The sequence below is a fragment of the Diceros bicornis genome, chromosome 17, assembly GCF_020826845.1.
Source record: "Diceros bicornis minor isolate mBicDic1 chromosome 17, mDicBic1.mat.cur, whole genome shotgun sequence".
NCBI lineage: Eukaryota > Metazoa > Chordata > Mammalia > Perissodactyla > Rhinocerotidae > Diceros > Diceros bicornis.
In genome coordinates, this window is record NC_080756.1 from 62,020,591 (window position 1) to 62,042,332 (window position 21,742).

Sequence of the window (21,742 nt, forward strand, 5' to 3'; positions counted from 1 at the left end):
CATCAGCTGGGAACTGTTCAGAAATGCAAATCTTGGGCTCCACCCCAGACTGAAGCAGACACAGCCCAGCGCCTAGGGCTTTAACAAGCCCTCGGGCGATCCTGATGCAGGCAAAGTCTGATCACCACTACCTCAGGGCAAGGTGAGTCTGAGTCAAACCCAATGTCTGGCACCTCATCCACCTGTTTAAGGAAACCAATAGGAGAACTGCAGGCCTGCCCTTCCAATGAGGGGCACCTGTCTTGAGCCTAGAGCTACAAGGTAACGTAGTCACAATCCTACGGGCGGCTGCGATTCTGTGCTCACTGGACACCAATCGCTGTGCCAGTTGCCTTGTTTGATTTAATCCTCACAACACACCTGAGGTGCATGTCCTTTGCAGATGAGGAAACTGAGGCCCAGAGAGGTTAAGAAACTTGCCCACAACTGGTAGGTGGCGGAGCCAGGCTCCAGGTGCAGGTGAGCTGGCTCCCAAGTCCAGCTCGGGAACATCACCTGCACTGCCTCCCAGCAGACACCTTGGCTGTGAGTCCTTTCAACTTTCAGTCAAAGGTGAGTTCCTGGGTCAAACTGGTTAATTCCTTAAAACTCTGTCATTTCTCATCTTCAAGTCTAACATCTCATCAAGGAAGCACTGAGGGCTGAAAATGCCCCTACTTCTGCTTGGTGCATAGGGAAGATGCAAAAAATACATGACACTTTTCTATCTTACAGTTTCTCTGGGGAAATAAGACAACATCTGTAGCTCCTGCTTTGGACTCTCCACTTTTTTTTTTGCTGAGGAACATTGGCTCTGAGCTAACATCCGTGCCAATCTTCCTCTATTTTGTGTACGGGACACTGCCACAGCATGGCTTGACAAGTGGTGTGTCAGTCCACGCCCGGGATTCGAACCTGCGAACCCAGAGCCAAAGCGGAGTGCGCAAACTTAACCACTACGCCACCAGGCTGGCCCCTGGATTCTCCACTTTTAAGAGACCGTTTTTATTCTGCATAGCAGCTAACGCTAGTTTTTTTTTAAAAACCTGAATTTAAGTAAGATGGGGGCAATTCCGGTACTATTTGATGCTGATTTCCTATTCTTCTGTCCTACCTTCCTACAGCACCCTGTTATAAAATGGCAGGGCTCGCCTTCCTGGAAGGCCTGTGCTACATTATCTCAACTTGCTGCCCCACCATCTTTTACAGTTTACAAATTATGGTGGAGGAAAGGTTATTACTGCAGGAACGCGGTCTGACCCACACTCACCTCGAGGTCCAGCCACCAGCTCTGCTTTGGCTATAGGATCCCACCCCCACGGCGTGAGTGGGCTGTGCCTCATCTGAACATGGCAGGGAGTGGTGCATCTCTGGGGTGCTCTGGGTAGAGACACAGGGTCACGTGACAATGACGTGCACACAGTGGTGGCTTCAGAGCCGGCCCTGGAATGCATGGAAGAGCTGTCTGTGAGGCCGGCCCAGGGAGCAGGGGACCCAGAGCGTGTCTGACCCCTGGGCTGAGGGGTGGAATGCGGCTGAAAGGAGCTCTGCCAGCAAACACCTTCTGGAAGACATTCTTGGAACTTAAAAAAAAAAGCTCTGGGGCTGGCCCCGTGGTATAGAGGTTAAGTGTGCGCGCTCTGCTGCTGGCGGTGCGGGTTCAGATCCCGGGCGCGCACTGACGCACCGCTCGTCAAGCTGTGCTGTGGCGGCATCCCATATAAAGTAGAGGAAGATGGGCACGGATGTTAGCCCAGGGCCAGTCTTCCTCAGCAAAAAAAAGAGGAGGATTGGCAGATGTTAGCTCAGGGCTGATCTTCCGCATAAAAAAAAAAAAAAAAAAGCTCTGCTTTCCTTATCCCCACACATTCCCTTACTCCTCGCTACAGAGAAGCCCCCAGTGTGTGACTCAAACGCTCCCCACGTCAGTCCAAAGCCTGCACCAGTCCAGGGTCATGGCAAGTGCTCTGCCCCAGAAGCCCCACAGGAGAGTCTGGCCAGTACTGACTTCACCTGTCTTTCTGATCTGTTCTCTTCTGGCCCCCTTGATAATCTTCTCCTGACCACTTTGAATTCTTCTGTACTGACACTGGCACGCCTGGACAGGCCTGAAAACACGGCCCTGAGCAAGACAGCAGATGAAGGGAGTCTTGTGGGGGCTGGAGCATGTATGTCCCCCAAAGGCACCACTCGCTCAAACACCATGGAAACACCGGGATCGGCATAAAACCGCATAGTGCTGTGTGCGGCCCCTGGGAAACGAGTCCTTCACTCCTCTCTTTACACAGGAGAAGAAAAGAAGCCTGGAGAGGTGAGGTGGCTCCTCAAGACTGCACAGTGAACGCGGGCTGAGTCTCAGCAGGAGCCCTAGTTCCACCGTGGTGCTCCTTCCACGGAACCACCCGCCCCCTAGCAGCACCTGCTGCAGGTTACTGCTGTTTCCCTGTGGAAGTCTCTTCCCTCCAATAAATCTGTGAACAGTCACCTGAGGGCAGAACCTGGGACTGCTGGTTTTTTTAATTATTATTTCCATGAATAGCAAAGTGTTAAGGACATGATGGCTGTTCAGTAAACACTCACTGAATCTCTGAATTAAGTCCATAAATGGATTGTGATCCTTACCGGCCAACAAGATGAAGAGAGGACCTCAGTGAACAGGGGAGAATGGGTCACCAGGAAGCGGGGAAAACAGGAAGAATCCTGGACTTGAACCAGAAAACTTGAGTTTGAATCTTAGTCAGTCTTTAGCCACCATCAGTGTCCTTACCTATAAGGTGACAAGATATATGCTCTTGCCTACTTTGCAAGATTCCTGAGAGGATGACCAAGTGAGTTGACGGATACAGAGTCCTCTGTAAATGGTCCAGCACCACACAAAGTCATAATGAAGGCAGCCACAACCTATAAGACCTTACATGTGCCGAGTACTTTTTTAAACAATTCATACGTATCTCATTTAACCCTCACACCAATTCTGTGGGGAAGGTACCGGCACTGCTTCCATTTCACAGATGAGGAAACGGAGGCATAGAGAGGTTGCCTCCAGCTGGGAGGTGGCACAGCCAAGATTCAAACCCAGACAGTCTGGCTCAGATTCCACACTGCCAACCAGGTGCTCTGTTGCCTTCTCCTAGCAGGGCACTACTAGGGCAAGTCATCAGGGCAAGCCACAGCCCGCTGTAGCACACAGGCAAACAGGGGCCACAGCTCCCAGGCACAGGCTGACCTGCTGGCCACGTCCTCCTCTGCGCCCTTGTCCAGCACACTGCTCAGGTTGTGTTCAGCCTGTGTCTCCTCAGGTACCTCCTCCAGCTCCTCTGCCTGTTTCACAGACAGGCGGTAGTTCTCCAACTCAATCCTTTCAGGAGTGCCCCTCAGCCTCTTGGCAATGCTGGGCTCCTCTAGGCCATTCACTCTTGAATCTGCAAGACAAGCAGAGAAGCAACGTTCTGATGACAAATGATGGGAACTGAACACAGGCCGTGGGGATGACAGAGGAGGTGCAGGGAGGGAAGAGGCACCAGTGAAAGGAATATCCAAGTGTCCACAGCAGCCACCACTCATTTTAAAAGAAGGAGGGACAGCCCTTCCATGAAGGCCAGGGAGCCAGCCAAGGGGCAGACTAAGGTCAACCAGGTCACGGATTTGGCAGAGGCCTAGAAAGGACCCTGGTGTGAGAGTTGCAGACCTTCACTAAGTAGGAGGAACAAAGAGCCTGCGCGTCCACCCTCCAGGACAGGTGTGCTCACTCTCCCTTATCACCCCCGAACCCCGGCAGACTGAAGGGAGAGACAGCCTAACAGCGGTGGCGACTGGGGGGGGGTAAAGGGGGTTGGGACCCAAGGAAGCTCTTCTAATCAGAACTAAGCCCCTCTAAAGCAGCTTTCCCCGATGATCCACGACCCCAGTGGCTGATCCACTACAGTGCCCAGGCTAGCTGTTTCGCAGACCTTCTCACACTGTGGCTTTGTCTGTCTCCTCATGATGAGACTCACGGTAAAGAAACACTTCTGTTTAACAAGAACACCACATGGCGATGCTGTGCCCTCCCCCGCACTCAGGCAGGAGGAGCACGGTCAGGCTGCCTGTTCCTGGTGATCAGGCTCAACTGCTTGGTTCAGGGGGTGCCCCTCCAGCTCTCTCTGTTGTAGAGAGACATTTTCCCCTTTGTAATTAATAAGTAATCTGTGGGGTGATACATGGAAACCACAGGACTGCCAGCATCCTTCCATCCACTGGTTTTAGTGTCCACTGATGATCTTTGCTCAGTCAATTATTACACTGAAGTCACAAAAAGGTGATTTTTAAAATCTGATCATTCCTTCTCTGCCATCATTCTTTTGCAAGAAAGAACTTTTCCCTTTCTGTATTTTTTTGAGTACCACTATGGACTAATGGATTTTGAAAAACTTAAATGTTGTATTTGACTACTACGTCTCGAGTCTCCCTCAATCTAGAGCCATCTCCCTGTCCCCTCATTACCATCATTCTTCTTTCTGATGTACGTTATTGCCCCAAATTTGACCAGAGGAGGCCTACCACTTTAATATGATGTAGCACACGAGTTTAGAGTCAGACAAATCCAAGTTAGACACCTGACTCCACCAGTGACCAGCTGAAGGAAGCTGGGAAAACGACGTAATTCCTGAGAGCTCATTTCCTGACCTGTAAATGAGGACAACACCCATCTCCCAGGGGTATGGTGAATACGGGATGAAATCACATGCATATCCACAAAGCTCCTGTGTGCCACGCGCGTTATCTTGCTCCTCCACTGGAGCCTAGTGCATGACGGTATTCGGAAATGATGAGTTTAGCAGTATAGCCGATGTCCACTGACATTTTCACCACCAATTGTGCACGTTCTTGTGCAGGTGTGTTGTATCCATTTGCTCTGGATTATAAACAGCAGTTACGTGACAAAGACAGATGGCAAGAGAGTTCCAGGTAGGGGAGCAGCACTGGCTAAGGTACAGCGACACGGAATGGCAATCTGGATCTTCAAGTGGGAGTGGACTTGAAGAGGCAGAGAAGAGGCAGAAACAGAGGTGGGATCAGCTCATGAAGAGCCTTGTATCCTGGCCAGGGCAGGTGACTGACCTCTGTGACATTCTAAGCTCTAAGAGGTAACCTGGGTTTTGACACGCAGTGTTCTACCAACACAGTTTGGAGGACAGGTGGTCTATCAGGCAAAGCCTAGAATCTCCATAACGCAGGACTAAAGGAAAGGAGTGGGACTATCGATTAAGTAACTTCTGTGGCATGACAAGGTTGTGCGGAAAATGTTCTGGAAGCCTGGCACTTCTACTGTGTACAATGTTCTGAACCTCTTTGTAATATCATTAGAAAGAACTTTTTATGAATCCAGCTAGTCATAGAATAAAGTCTTGGTGCATCTGCCGGAATTACCAAGATCTTTTTTAGCATCTTTCAAATTTACTAGAGAATCTTTACTGAAAAGTAAGACCCAGGGCATGTTCATTTACACATTCAGGTAAATGTATAATGACATGGTCTGAGCCTGAATCCTTGGGCTCACCTGTGCCCTGTGCACTGCCGGCCCACCCTGGTCTTCGTGACCTTGGGAGTGTCATTTTAAACATCCCTGCTCCATTCTTCAACACTGAGCTCAAGGCCCCCAAAGTGTAAGCTGTGATGCTGGACTAGGGCATCTGAAAATATGTGGACTCCAGGTAATAGCAAAAAAGATCCAGTCCACATTGGATCAAGTTAGAAGGTCCCAGAAGAGTTTGAAAAAAATTCCTGACAGCCAAACAGAGATGTAGGCAACTGGTGGACCTGGGACTGGAGGCAGGGAACATGGTGGGCGGATGCCTCTCAACATTCTCCAAACTGGACCCCCTGGCCCCTGGGGAGCACAGGCTCTAACTGCGCTGCGTCATCGTTTTCAAACATCAGTCTTCCTATCCTCTCTTTCTCTTTCTCCTCATAGAGACCCAACACAATACAGATGAGACGGTACGGGTCCCCTGACTCGAATACATCTGGTTCTTTCCTTACCATCATGCATCTCTGACAACTGCCCTGCAACAGAAAGATGAGAAAAGGAAATCAATGTGAGACACTGCCCCAGTATAATGTGTTGGGGAACTCCATAAATATGGGATAACAACCAGTATTTCTTTGAGATGGGAGAAGAAAAATAGAATAAAAACTATCACTTCAGGGAAAGCAAACAACACTTATCAATTCAGATCCAAGCCACTTCAGGTGGAGTGAACACACTCAAGTAGGAAAACACGCAAGAAGGGGTGTCTGTTTTCAGTGGGTAATGCATACTGTTTGCCAGGATTCTACTAGAACCTTGGGAAACAAAGCAGAGTAGAACTCTCTCTTCTCTTAAGGAGCCGTGGGCTAGTCATGGGAGAGACAGGCCTGTGCAGGAGTCATTTCCATGTAATGGCTCAAGTATTATGACTTAGCCATGCGTGTGAGACTATGGGAGCACATAAAAGGGCAATTTAGCCCACCAAGGAGATTCAAGGAAGGTGTTCTAGAGGAATATGGAGTTAGCTTAGCCAGCTTTAAAAAAAATTCCATGAGGTAGGTAATAGTTTGCAAATGAGGTAACTGAAGTTCAGGGACATTAAGTAAGCTTCCCAAAGTCACACAGCTAGTGAGTAGTGGAGCAAAGGTCTGAATCCAAGGAGAATAGCATTAACTCAGAAGACTACCATGCTGTCCCTAGACTTATGACATGAAGAGAAGAAAAGGAAGGTACGTTTCCATAGAGTCCTATCCTTTCCATAAAGAGTCCTGCTCTCCCCTTTGGGAGTCTTCACCATAATATCCCCCTCATTATAATTTTCGAGATGAAGGATGCAGAACTTCATGAAAACATCTTAGAGCAGAGGATCTGGCATTTGGAATGACATTCTGTCCTCCTCTCAGTGTTATTTCTCTGGAGTTTTTACAAGCTCTGCAGACTAATGGATCATCAAGCAATAGAACCTGGCAGCCCAAGCCCAGAATCTGGGGCTTTGGGGAAGGCAAATATTGATTTAATTCTGGGCTTGGCCACAATCAACAAAAAAGAAACCAGAAGCACTCAGAACTACTCAGATCATTCCCACATCAGTCCCCCAGAGAAAGGATGCTTTGGGCCAGGAAAACTGTAAGAAGTGCCCCACTGGAGACTTGGTAACAACTGAGGTGAAGGAGCAGAGCCACTCACTACTGTTCCCGTCCCACCAGGCCCACCAGTCGACACCCACGTAAGCCAGGACTCACGGGAGCGCAGTGCAAGGAAACGCACTGCAGATGTTCCCTTAGGGCCGGGTCCCCATGGACGTTCAGTTTTCCCAAAGGGAAGGCAGCACTCAGAGGATACTCGGCAAATATGCAAAACTCACCAAATGCCAAAATATGCCTAACATTCCTAGCCCATAACCTCAAAATGCCATAGGAAATTTTAAAAAATAAACCAACAAAATCAGCACTTTTGATTCTCTGTCCTGAGCAGAGGGGCTATTTGCCAGACTTACCAGATGGTAGTGATAAACTAAGTATCAAAGGGAGTAACAGTGGAGGAGGCCTGGGCAGTGGCTATAACCCTGTGACAAATACAGAACCTCCCCCTCATCCCCCGGGCCCTTCCTCTCTCGTCAACTAATGGCAGGGCCCAGGAGGAGAGCCTGTAGGAGAGCAGATCTAAGGATAACTGTCAGACACTGGTTCGGAAAGTCAAAGTATAACCACTGGGGTCAGACTAGCTGGCCAAGACCCATCTGGCCCCTCCACCTCACATGCTTTAGTGCAACCAAAACCATACAGGGAACTTGCAAGTTACAAGTGGGAAGAAAGAGTTGGGATAATTTCTAAGGCCGATTCTTCACTAAGTCAGGGCAGGCAGATCTCAGGTCACTGGAGGCCAATTTGAGCTTCATACATACCAAAAGGAAACAGCTCCCAGGATCTGGGTCACATCCTAAATAGGAAAAAGGCTCTGGGCCTGACCTAAGGGTTCTGTTTTGGAATAGTCACTGCCTGCATGAGCTCCATATACCATCCTGAAAGAAATATTTTTCCTAACAGGACAACCTGCTCTCAGCTAGTGTGCAAGAGCTGCCAGAAGCCTTTATTTGTATCTGTCTGATTCCTGGAGAGACATGAGGGATATAGATGATACTCAAGGGGCGGGGCTCCCAGCTCCTCAGCAGGCAGCTCTCCCTCCCCTTCCTTCCGGCATGGTCACAAAGCCCCAGTACCAGGTGGGGTCAGCTGCTGAGGGCACTTAGGACTTTGGGCAACTGTGAACAGCGTCACATAAGAGATGGCGACATCTGAGGGCCTTCTTTCCCTCTGCCCATATTCATGTCTGGCCTGTTTTCCCATTTTTCCTTTCCTTCTTTATAAGCTTGGGAAAGCTCGAACGAAACCTGCAAGTCAGAAAAGGACTCAGGAAAAGGCGCGGTGAACTGAAAAATGAACTGAGATTGATTTTCATATTTCCCCTATCTGTGAGTAGGATGGCTGCCAGGATCACTCATCCAACCAGTATTTACTGAACGCCTACTTCCAGCCAGGCACTCTGCCAGTGGACAAAACAGGGAAGTGCTCAGCCCTTAGGGAGCCTGTGTTCCGATGACACCTACCTGCTGGGAGAGACCAATGACCCAGGGCACCAAAGGGTGTCAACTATGGCCATGTTCTAACAAGAAACGGCCCTGTGATCTGAAATGAGTGGTGCCAGTTGAGGAGAAGAGCACGTCTGCCATTCTGGAACACAGTGTCTCCCTTCAGGGTGCCTCTCTCTTACTGATGTTTCCTTATCAAAAGTTCCTGGATATTTTTCTGCAACTTCTCTTTTAAGGAAAATTAAAGTCATTTCAGACGCCCACCTCACACATCCATCGACGCCTTGCCTGTCCACGATCCTGCACTAAGGAAAGCACTGAGCCACGGGCTAGGTCTGAGCTACAAGGTCTCAGGGACGCGTTAAGGAAGATGAAGACTCCAGAAGAAAGAATCATTGGGCTGGCAGTATACATGTAAACTCCCAAACCCGCGGCAAAATTTGTCACAGTGACTTTCACCCCGCCCGGTTCACTGCCCTCAGAAACATTCACAAAACCACCCTGGGAAATTAGGGTGCCCCTCCTCACGTAGAACCCCGATCCTTACAAGGCTGTAAAGGGGATCTATGCCTCAATCTTGTTTTCTCACAGCTCACGCTGGAAACGATACAGCTGCTACACTTCCTCATATGCTGAGAAACAGGAATGAAACCATTTGAATTGGTGGCTGTTCTAAAACAGAACCACTGTTTGGCCCAGAGATGTCTTCCTCTGTCGGACAAGGTGTGGGTCTTTGGCCCTGCTTCCTTTTGGGATGTCTTAGGCTGCTGCTGGAGCCCAGTGACTTAAGCTGGGCTGGTCAATGGGTATTAGTTCACTCCTTCCACCTTGCTTTGAGCTGAAGTTCCTGTATGAGTTGTTGCTTAGCTGTCTGAACAGCAGGCAGGGCACACACCATCCAAATTGAGTGCCATCTTGGCTTAGAAACCTAAAATGACGGCATGGGTCATTCTCTGCCTCAGGGACTTCATCACTGCTCTAGTCAAGCTGGACAACGTGATCTGGTATCTGTGGGAGAAGGACTTTGGCCTACGTTTAGGAGGAAGAGGTCACTCCCAGCCTTAAACCCAATATAGGGAGGAAAGATGTACTAGGGTAGTTAAAAGGCCCTGCACATTATAAAGGCATTTCTTTGCTTATCAGAAGGTGCCTGGGACCACCAATTTGGGCTTTCCCCTCCTTAGCGCGTCAGTTCATTTGCCTTAGCAGACTTTGCTTGACTAGGCTCACATTTTTACAGCTATTTCTCATACTAAGAGGCACAAAACACTATAATCACTGCAGCTGCGCATGGAAAGGGATCCTCTTGTTTTGGAGGCCAAAGAAAGAAGTTTCCAAGCCACTGCCATGGCAAGGTGACTTTTGCCCCTGCACATCTGCCCTCCAAAAGACTCTTCTATGGCTTCCTACTGGCACGGAGTAGGAGTTCACAGAATTTTCCCAAGATCATATGACATGCGGGCACAAGACGTCTCTTTGCCTGTGAAGCAGGTGATGAAGGCATAAGGACAACTGCCTGTGCCAGGCACTGGGCAGGTATGCTGCATACACTGGCCACGCCTGTCACAGCACTCCCGTCTGTCACTGTTAGTACACCGAGGGTCTGAGTCTCACTGATGCTAAGTGATATGTCCAAAGGCTCAAACCAGGCAGATCTGAGACTGAACCCAGGGCTGTGTTATGTTGAGGCCAGGGCTCCTTCCACTCAACCAGGCAGGACAGACTGTTAATTGCCCTTCACACACGAAAGATTTGTTCTTCATTTGGGATAACTATATTTTTATGTGGAGGCACGGAGAAAAGTAGGTCACGTGGATTCAGGGGAAGCTCAGTTGCTTTGGAGATATTTAATTACCAGGAGTTGGGAAATTCTGAGCTAAATATTACATGACAGAGAGGCCAAGGAGGGAAGAACCCAACAGGGAACAAATCAGAACTGCACCAGGAAGAACCACCCACAACGGAAACGGGGATACCACGTAGACCGGGGTGCTATTTCTCAGGAATGCTGAAGGCACTCGCCCCCTCCACCGGGACACGGTGGGGCTCTTTCATCACCACAGCCCTTGGAGCTCTAGCTGCAGGATCCCGAGGAACTTTTGCTCTCAAGTTAGTTTTCTAATGTTAAATTACTTTTACTGTTGTTATTACAGTATCTCCCACAGGTGCCTTCTTGGCAGATGGAAATCCTGGCATACATCACTATATCTGGCCAAGGCAAAGGGGTTTCCTTTAAGGTACATACCCTACTCTCCATTAAAAAAAATCTCACTAGTGCATCGTGTAGCTCTCTTGATAACATATTTTTTTTTTTTTTGTGAGGCGATCAGCCCTGTGCTAAGATCTGCCAATCCTCTCATTTTTTTTTTTTGCTGAGGAAGACTGGCCCTGGGCTAACATCCATGCCCATCTTCCTCTACTTTATATGGGACACTGCCACAGCATGGCTTGCCAAGCAGTGTGCCGGTGCACGCCCGGGATCTGAACCGGCGAACACCAGGCTGCTGCAGCGGAGCACGCACACTTAACCACTTGCGCCACCGGCCCGGCCCCGATAACATATTTTTCATGTGTTGTAAGATCTCACATAAAACTCGCCTTGGTCCTTAACAGTCAGCTGGGTCATCCTACAAAAGGGTGCCTCTTTGGTGTCAGGAAGTTGTGGGCATGTCTAAAGCACTGGGGTTTGGTTGTGTTGTCTCTTAAATCCCGCGAGAGCTGTGTTCTAGCTAATATCCTACCTTCCTTTTCTGGTTGCCCACCTTCACACACACCTGAGGTGAGATCTCAGAAAGGAACACCTGTTGTGCACGGGCCTTGACCTAACTATTTTAACTTATCAGCTCACATATGTGCCTCACAAACCAAGAGATTCTATACAGCTAAAGACAAGTAATCTACCAAATGAATCCAAGGGTGGGGCTGAGGCAGGTCAAGAGATAATGGCCCAACAAGGTGAGCCAAGACCAGCCCTTCTCTCCTACTTCTGCCTGTTGCTGCTCAGTTCTGTCTGCTGGAAGGGGAGCCTCTCAAAGGGCTCTTCCAGCATCTTGATTACATCATCCACCCCTGTTCATGTGTCTGAACACACCCCAAAACCAGACGCTCTGCTGGGGAGAACTGTTCCAGTCTTCTTTGTGTTTCTGGTGCCTATTAGGGTGTCAGAGTAGGAGATCAGTAAAGTGTTCTGAATAAATAATCAGGATAAAAGTCCTAACCTTGAATCTAAACTAGAATAACACTTCACTATAATTTTAAGAAATTAGTTGAACATATTCTGGTCTCAGTTTCCTCATTTTAACACAGAAACTTTAAGACCTCTATATCTGTCAAGTAGCAGCCCTGAACAGGGCCCCCAGAGCAAGTGGGATGTGCCACCCTGTGCAAAGGACACGCCTGCCAAGACAGTAACAGTTGCCTTAACACCGAGAAAGAGAAATTCCCATGACGATGCCAATGTCTTAGAAGACTCTATGCATTAAGACCCTAAAAGGAGACACTCTGAAATAATCTGATGTCCTAAAACAATGACTGTGTTTCACAATGGAGAGTAGTTTATTTCCAGGGAGGAGCCTGCTTAGTAGACCAGACCCAGTAACAATGAGCAGAGGGGAGAGGGGGAAGGCAGGGAAGGGCCACGAATCTGCACGAGAGGCACTCTAGGCTGATGTGCTTTTCCCAAGATGCCGGGTTTAAATTCCAGTCCCCTCATCCTCCGTGGCACTTCAGTCTAGAGTGGGTCCAGAGCCGGCTCCGAGGCAGCCCACACACAGCCAGCAGCACAGCCCCAAAGCAGGCTCGGTCTCTGAGCCATGAAAGTGATTTTCAACATCTTGGGGCTCTGCCCATAATCAGACTTTCGACAGGGACAAACCCACACCCAACGGAAGGCTCTCTGAAATAGGTTCCCTTTTAAAGATACAAAAACTCATAAACAGCCTTCCCTTAGCTAGCTGAAGATATATTTTTGGAAAGGAACTAAAATCACTTCCAGCAATGCCCACAACTACTACTTGATGCCCGTATCTATCACAGTTCACCTTTGTTTTCCTCTGTCAGAAGGTCACTGAGACTGGCCTGGAAAAGAAACAGCAGTGCTTAGGGACAGAGGCCCTAGAAGGCTGACAGAACAAGATTGCACTGACCCAGCCTTGGAGAGCTCTTTCTAAGGAATGATGCAGCAGCCCCAGCAGCAAGGGGTGGCTCAGCTCTCTGGCCGCCCATAAAGCCACCCATCCTTGCCCTGATTCCACAAGAGGAAGTCAGACCCCCTCTCCTGCAAACAGGCCATGAGGTAGCACTGAGGCCCTTGAGGGACGGGGTTGTGGGTCAAACAAGCACAGATTCGTACAGTCCCTAGGACTGTCGTAACCCTAGCTCTGCCTCAGATAAAGCTAAGTGACTCCTGCTCAGTCCTCTGACTTTCGGGTTAGGTGTTGAAAATTCAGCTTAATGTAAGCCCTGTCTATGACTGTTTTTACTTTCATTATGACAGTGAAGAGCCCCCGGTATCATGGAAGTAGTAGGTGACTTTACACGGCATTCCTGCAGGCTGAGGAAAAAGCAATGCCAAATTTAGCCAAGCACCTGCAGTCTTAACAATGCTTCCAAAGAGCTGGCACGCAGTGCAGGTCAACTCCCCTGCCCACTCTGCAGAAGATAGAGAGGGCTAAGCCCTTCTTACTGTTCTGTTTCCCCGAATCTCTGCTGTTTAGGAATACACCCCAATGGGCCATCGTGTCCTAACCCCACAGGATGCACAGACCAGAGAGGGAGACCACCAGCCAGTCAGCAGAAATAATCCTAACTTACTCTCTCCCTCCGATTATTCCAGCATCTTTTGGAATCCCTACCAATGATAATCATATTTGTTATTCCTGTAATGCTCTTAAATAAACAAGTTTCCATACATTTTAGCTTATTTGCTTTTTACAACAATCTTGGGAGGTAGAAAAGAGCAGGTGGCATTTTTTCCATTTTATAATATGGGGAAACTGAGGCTCAGAGAACTGAAGAACCAAAGATGGCAAGGATGTTAGGCTGCAGAACTGGAACGCAAACTAGCATCTTCTGTTTTCAATATCTGTGCTTGTTCCATTTACACCCAGCTCAGTTCTCTGAGGCTAAGGTCACACAGAAGGATGAGCACATTCTGGTGGTGCAGGGATAATTCATTGGGGTATAAGAAAAACACACTAGGACTTCTGTTATTTTTCAGCCCTGCCTTCTAAAACATTTTGTAACTGTCTGATAGCACACACAATATTAATATAGGGGAATCTACATGTAAGTATCCGCATATTGGGAAGTATGCGCTCACAATTTTTTTGTGAGTGTGTGAGGAAGATCGGCCCTGAGCTAATATCTGCCAATCCTCCTCTTCTTCCTGAGGAAGACTGGCCCTGGGCTAACATCCATGCGCATCTTCCTCCACTTTATATGGGACGCCTGCCAGAGCCTGGCCCGACAAGTGGTGTGTCGGTGTGCGCTCGGGATCCAAACCGGCAAACCCCGGGCCACCGCAGCGCAGTGCGCGCACTTAACTGCTTGCGCCACCGGGCCGGCCCCTACGGTCACAATTTCAACAGAGGTAGGCAGCAAGATTTAGAGACCACTGCTTTAAGATTTCAATGTGGTTCTATATCACTTTTATTATTCTCATTCACTCTCTTTCTTGAGCTCCTATTGGGAACAATAAAATTGAGGTTAACTGTATGTCAACGTCATGTTTTCTTCTGACGTTGTCTAAATCAGTTACTGTCAACTGAGGTGACTTTTTTCCTTGGGTCATTCAGCAATGTTGAGACATTTTTAGCTGTTACAACTGAGGGGGTGGTGTACTAACACCTAACGCGAAGAGGCCAGGGATACTGCCAAATATCCTACAACACACAGGACAGCCCTCCACAACAAAAAATTATCTTGCCCAAAATGTTAACAGTGCTGAGCCTGAGAAACACTGGCCTAGAAGTTATATCAAACTATTTCTAATCTCTCACCAATACGCCAGCCAATCCACCAAATACTCTGATTATGTCTTGACTGGACTTGGTACATTAAGAACACAGCAGTGAGCTCAAGAATCTTCATCTTTGTTGCCACGGTTAAGACATCTTGTCCAGTGGAAGTGCAATATAGGAAAGACCAGCTGAGAACTGCCATGCTGAACAGAGAGTTCTTGGCTTGTTGTCCACAGAGAGGAAACCCAGGGAAGATGTTCAGCCTCTAAGTGATGAACTCATTCCAATGCCCCACACTGAGCAGATATACCATAAGTCACTGCACAAGACAGCTGGACATTTCATCATCTTATGGCACAACTCCACTTACAAAGGACGACTCTGCTCCTTCTCTGCAACGTCACTCAAGGGCGACCTACACAACGCCCTCCCCATTCACGTTTGTCTGCGTTTGTGAGCCCTACTATTAGGCCAAAGCAGGAACTAAAGGAGACAAAAGATGAGTCTGATGAACTATTCTCCTCTCACTTACTTTTTCCTAGTTGGATGCTAGAAACCTGCTGACGGATGGGATAGCTCTGTGACATTATAGCAGGTCCTCTCACTAAACCCAGGGAGAAGACTAGACTTGAAGACACAATGTGGAAAAACACATCTTTCTCTCTGTGTTCTCAACTCTTCTTTTTTTCCATTTTCCAAAAATATCCTATTGGTGAGCTCCAAGAGCTCCCTGTCATGGCATGCCTTTCCAAGGCTATGTCTACACATGCTCAGGACACTTCCCGAAAGCATTTCTGTGCTGGAAGCAAACTTCAACCAACAGGACAAAACTGCTCACCTGGAATACGTACATTTAACCAAAGACTCAAAAGTCAGTCATTTTACATGTGAGCCCAAAGTGGCCCAAACTTGGATAGGTAAGAATTTCCGTGTTTCTCTCCGATCACAGGTGATTCTGCTCCAACTGTCAGTACAAAGAGATGTACAATCATCTCTCTCTTTCCTTACATCCAAATGCCACTCAGGGCCAGGGCATGTAACTTCTTATGCGGACTGTGAATCACAGTCGTAAAGGCAGTGAAGAGAATGGAAATGTCAGCTCAACCATCACTGGGCCTTTAAAAAGTAGAATAAAATGAGATGGTAGAGCAAGAGAATAAGCCACGGATCTATAAGTTAGAAGTGGCTAGACTGGGGCCCAGAGAGCAACAGTAAACATCCCATCAGACATAAAACTCATCTCCTCCAGTTCTTGCTCTCTGCTCTTTAATCTACTATCTTTCCAAAGGCATGTTCCTAGCCCTGGGATCACTGTCAAAGAAGGTGAGGGACAGATATTTCCCAGGAATAATCAAATGCACACTCAGTGATTTATATGGGGCATTTACACACATAAAAAAATCTTATTTGTGGAGCTAAACACATTGCCATCCCTCTCTTCCCTCTTACCAAGTGCAGTCAGGCTGAGGGTGTAGAGGACGGACGAAGAGAAGCTATACAGCACAGCGGGGACACAATGCTCTCGTGTCTTCTCTGTAGATTCTGTCCCGACTCTGCAGTGATCAGTTATGTGGCCTTGATCAAGTTTGCGTGACCTCCATGTGCCTGTTTCCCCACATGCAAAATGTCACTGCCTAACAGGCTACTGTGAGGATTAAGTAGTAATACACACAAAGCACCCAGACAGTGCCTAGTTCATAGTAGGTGCTACATGTTAGTTATGATCATTGTTGCTATCATTACTGTGTGCCTTCCCACGTTGTTTTCAATGAGTTAGGATGCCACGGACCACTGTGATAAATTAACCAGTATTAATCACATGGGGGAAAACAACAGGAGTCAGCACGCTTCAAGGTTTACTCCCTATTTTTATTTGAAGAAAAGACTTTAGCAGAGGAGGGGGCTCTCTTGGTTGTAAACAGAGACAGCTCCTTGACACGGTATTTTCAGCAGCATGGAGGACGGCTGCCAGCTCCCAGCAATAGAGCAAAGCCAACAGACTGTGGCTCTCTCTTCCTGTAGCCCATGAACTTCCCTCACCCTAGGCAACCAGTGCCGCCTGCTCCTCTGAGGTTCCAAAGCCTTCCACTGAGGTTTGGACTGCCCCAGAACCACCTTCCCTGCACCCTGCGTCCCAATGCTACCGGGTCTCCACCAAGGCCAATTCCCCAAGAAAGGGGAACCCAGCTGAAAGGCAGGCAGGGAGCTGGTTTAGAGTAATTCACATGAGACCAAACTCTAGGAGATAATAATATTTGCTTTTCAAAGGAGAACCAGCCAACCTAATTAGGTCTTTAGTTGGTAAAACAGTGGGAGGAAAATTTTATAGCTGGTCTCTCTTCAACCTAGTCTTTCTAGATCCTCACTTAGTTCTAGAAAACAGGGAAACAAGAATAAATAAGGTGTTATAATCCTACTATAATCGATATCAGCTATTCTTTGGCTACCAGGTTGAGCTCAGTCCAAGAAACCCACTGTGGTTTAACTTCTTCGAGACAAGCTCTTTTCCCTAAGGCCCCAGTTAAGAGTCTACTTAATCACACTTTTAAGGTTTAAACTCCGAGCAGCCACCAAATGCTAAGAGGATTAGCCTCGCTAGAATTCACTTCCATAGTATTCCTGGCTGTATTAACCTTGAAAGAACACGAGAACTCAATGAAAACATATTTATTTAGGCCTTTGCCAGTGAAACAACCCTGATTTTGTCATGTGTGTTGAGAAAAACCAAAACCCACTGAGGCCCTGAGTTCCGGTGCCTTGGGTCTTGCCTGGTGGTGCTGGTCTTTGGTAACTGAACTCGGGCCCTTACCTTTTCACCAGGCTCCCCTTTCTTGGGGAGCAGGCTTTGGTAGAGATCCAGTAACACTGGGACACAGGGTGCAGGGAAGGTGGCTTTAGAATCTCAGAGAAGCAGGTGGCTCTGGGTGTAAGGGCCCTGAGTTCTTATGGTGACAGGGGCCACTTAATATAAAATAATTATGAAAGACCTACAATTCCAGGCAGGGACCTAAAAGAAATCAGACTGTGCTATGAAATAATAGTGATAAAGTGGAAGTAATCCTGATATTTTACAGAAGTAAGGAATAAGGAGCTCAATCACTTAATAGGCACACTTGGGACAGTTTTGTGCAATTACAATGAATTAAGTACAGAAAGAACAGAGGTCAAGAAAACATAAGAGGCCATTAGAAATTTTGACTCAACTGTAAGGATTTTCCTAGTAATTATCTTCGCACAGCCCCAAGAGAATCTGTTCTGTATCAAGGCAGAGCTGGGGCCCTGGACTCCCTTCCTGCTGAGTGGTGTTCCAAAACTTCCCCTTTACGCCAATGAGGGCCCTGTGTGGGGGTGTGAGCCTTCTTCACATTTTGGGAGGTCTCTGACTATACCTGTGCATACGTCTCACTGTTGGGAGGAAAGGACAACATCAAAGGCAAGGCCAAGTTGAGTTAGCTTGAGGCAGTGTTTGGGCGCCAGCAGTGACTCAACCTCTTGCCCACTGTCCTTCTTAGAGGCCCACTTAAGTGCCTCAGAAATATTCACAAAATGTTCATAAAGTATGCAAAGCTATGTGGAAGTTGACCCACAGGAAGTAAAAGGGAGCCAGTGTTCCTGTGGCCGGTGAAACCTGGAAGTAATGGAAGGAGAGCCACATATGCCTGGAGCCCCGTCCCTCTTCCCGGGCTTATGGAAGGTGTTTCTGCGCAAAAGCCTACCCCTCCAGAACATCAGTGGTGAAGAGAGGGAGCTGTTGTGAAGAAAGAGGTGTCAGCAGCCAACACACAGTCAAAACTGTGGGCAGTGATGAGAAAGGAACACTGCAGGCTGTGGCCTAACCCAGGCAGGGAGCACCTGCCTGAGTTCCCTCCCGTCATTTCATTAGGACTCATCTACTTGCTGGTACTTGCTGGATGCTTGGCTGGATGCGAGTTGCAAGGTAAGGACTGGTTTTGGAGTCCCAATGAGGTCTGAAAGCTTTGTGGAAGGGACTGGAATTCGGGGAAGATTCTTCCTGAAATCCTCTGCCTGGCTATTATATTTAAGAGTCTCACATCAACATCAGTATTTTTCTTCTATTTGTACCTCAGGGGGACACTTGTGGAACCTTGAGCCTACAAAGCATCACCTGCCCTATTTCTCAGTATACAAACAGAGCGGCTCACTATCATTGCCTGTACTGCTTCCACGTCTGCACCACAGGATCCCTCCTAGGGAGTGTCTAAATTAGGGAAATCGCCAGGGAATTAATGAGAAAGAAGAGAATGATTTAAGAAGTTTCAGAAAGAAGGGAGCCCCAAAAGGAATTCTCCACGGTCTTCACAACGGGTGGCACAGAATCATGTCAGTTGTCACCACCTCCCTGTTAGATGCTGCCGTACACTATTCTGAACAACAATGGCTCTCCTCACCTCTATTACTGGGACATGGGAAGGCAACAGCAAAGGTTTACAATTTGAAAATTATATACATATATCTATCCATTCTTATCATTGATTCTTTGACAATTTATTAATTGTTGCTTACCACATATCCCCCACATCCTAATTCTTTTTCTACCAGCCTTTTGCAGGCACCAGAATACCGACTTATTTCAGAGAAAGGACAGCAACAGACTACAGCTCAGGGGACGGGGGAATGAACAGGCCAAGGAGCCACTCAGACTATCTGCTGGGATAAATTCTGAACCAGCAATGCTCTGAAGATTAAAATGAAACAAAGGAGGGGCAGGCCCCGTGGCGTAGCGGTTAAGTGCGTGCTCCACTGCGGCGACCCGGCTTCGGATCGGGTGCACACCGACACACCGCTTGTCAGGCCATGCTGTGGCGGGTCCCCTATAAAGTGGAGGAAGATAGGCACAGATGTTAGCCCAGGGCCAGTATTCCTCAGCAAAAAGAGGAGGATTGGCACGGATGTTAGCTCAGGGCTGATCTTCCTCACAAAAAAAAGTAAAATAAAAAAGAAATAAGATAAAATGAAACAAAGGACAGTGTTCTGGCAGAGCTGTAAGCTACGTGGGGATGCAGACCCACCCTGGTAGGAGGAGTCTGGTTATCGAGAATGCCTAGAGAGCCTGGCACTCTGTTGCTCTATTCTGTGGGGAAGGCCAAGAACTCTTTTGAGTCCCAAGAGGACTGCTTCAGAACAGAGTAGGCCAGGAAGGCCTCGCTAACAACAGATGCTCAGTTTCCTAGAGCCCAGCAGGAGCAGACGTGATGCTGAGTGCTCCCTCACCAAGGAGCCCTCTTTTGGTCCAATTCAGCACCCAGGCTAAGCTGTGCCACTGTGATCGGCATGCTGACACAGCACAGGAGGCCACCGCTGCTAAGGTCACAGCAGTGTGTGAGAAGGGGACAGGCTCATCCCTCCAGGGTTAAGAGTGGCCAAGCAGATTGGATATCCTAGCTCAGCATCCAGGTCACAGCAAAAGACAGCATGGGAGTCAAGTCAGCTGGGGAGGACAGAGCGAGAACTTCCAGTGTCACCAGGAGCAAGGTCACTTGCACCTTAGGCAAAAGCCTCAAGGCAGTGGAGAGAACATAACTGCCCCAGTTCCCCAGAGCAGCCGGCTAGAGTCAGAAACAGGAGAGAGGACCTGGCCCTGCGTCCCCACGGCAGATATGGGCTCAGTGTGGAGCTCCTACCCCTCCATCTGCTCCAGGCCTCACGTCCCGCACACGGGCTGACCGAATGTGGGGCAAAGGGGGCGTCCTTCTCACTCTCTTCTACCTGCAGCTGCTATAAAGCAAAATGTCTCCCACCATGCCAACCCCCCCAAATAGGGCCCCCCCCCCCGGTTAACGGGAATCTGTATTTCAGGTATAAACCCCGTTTCCCCATTTTAATACATCTGCACTCTCTCCCCGACCCACCCCAGAAGCGAGAGTCCCGAGGCACAACGGCCTGCAAGCCCACTCTGGAGACCTGCCTGAGCTACTCCCCTCCCACCCCCCAATCAGGAAAAAGGGAAGGAAAAGAAAAACTCAGAAACCTGAAGATTGTTTGGAATTTATTCTCTTAAAGAAGAATGATAACATTTGTTAAAAAAAATTAAAAGCGCAACACCTTAGTTTCACAGTAACGGCAAAAACAAAGTTACACAATGAAATTAAAAAACTCACAAAGAAACACACCAAAAACTCACAACAGCACAGGTTAAAAACAAGGCGAAAACAAAGGCTTTAGGGAAGGCCCAAAGTGGACAGGCGGAGCGCCCCTTGTGCAGCTCATCCCCCTTGCTCGGGCTTCTCTGCACCATGCCGTGAACCAGGCTTGCTGCCCACCCTCCCCCACACTTGCCTCCACCCCAAGCTGAACGGCACAAGAAAAAAGGGAACCCCTTAATTCACTAGTCAGGCCTTCGAGGCCATGCTGAGGCCCCTTTTAGAAGGGACTAAAAATGTTCCACTGTCCCACAGAGACACACTAGAGACAGGAAAAGACGCAGTCATGAACGCAGTGGATCCAACACTCACGACTGAGAGCAAAGCAGAGGGAGGGGGGTGTCTGGCTCCCTGTGGTAGTCCACGAGCAACAGAACTCGGCTTCCCAGTCTGCTCTGGACTCAACTCTCTGAGGTTGGGAGTGTGCACTTCTCATTTTCTGAGATATCCACCCCCAGTCTCCCCTCCACAGGTGTGCTGGACTGCTCTGTTTCCTCCAAATCCCGACAGAACACCAAGCCAGGCCAGCAGCATGGCCCCCAGTGTAAAAACTCCCTTGGTTTCCAGAACCAAGAAACAAGAAGCTTTAGAAACAGCTTCACTATTATTATTTAGGGCACAATATATAAATATCTACTGGTATATATGAAATTAAACCCATATAAATATATATAAATATTCACATATCACCATCAACTATGACTCTTGGGGTAGGGTTGTAGAGTTAAGCAGGATTGCAAAATTCTCTTTGCTCTACTAACAGGTTTTCCAGAAATGCCTATAAGGGAAGAGGGCTTGAGAAGCAGTGAGAAAATTTCCTCGTTTCTCCGACAGGCAGGATCCCCAGGACTGAATGGAATTCCTTGTACTGTATGGTTGTTCTAGCTGGTATGGGAAACGCCTGCATTTTCTAATGGCCCATTCAGCATCCAAACTCTAGAACCTAACAGTGATCATGCAAGGGGCATCCGGGGACAGGGAACAGGCACCCACCACTTGTTTCTCTGCTAAGCGGCTTTTTAAGTTAAGCTCATCTTTTCCATAA

At 48.2% G+C, this 21,742-nt stretch overlaps 1 protein-coding gene across 14 annotated transcripts in view; it reads right to left on the reverse strand.

Moving 5' to 3' along the window:
- The window catches only part of MICAL3 (microtubule associated monooxygenase, calponin and LIM domain containing 3), a 215,204-nt gene that overhangs the window by 49,099 nt on the left and 144,363 nt on the right, over positions 1-21,742 (reverse strand). For 9 of the 14 annotated variants that reach the window (XM_058559164.1, XM_058559163.1, XM_058559168.1 and 6 more), the window contains 2 exons: positions 6,001-6,024; positions 3,206-3,401 (listed from right to left, as the gene is read on the reverse strand). In XM_058559164.1, coding sequence (XP_058415147.1) covers positions 3,206-3,401; positions 6,001-6,024 — 220 coding nt within the window. Of the gene's footprint in view, positions 1-3,205; positions 3,402-6,000; positions 6,025-14,132; positions 15,501-21,742 lie in introns of those variants that run through there. The other 5 variants (XM_058559169.1, XM_058559165.1, XM_058559176.1 and 2 more) reach the window with 2 other exon arrangements.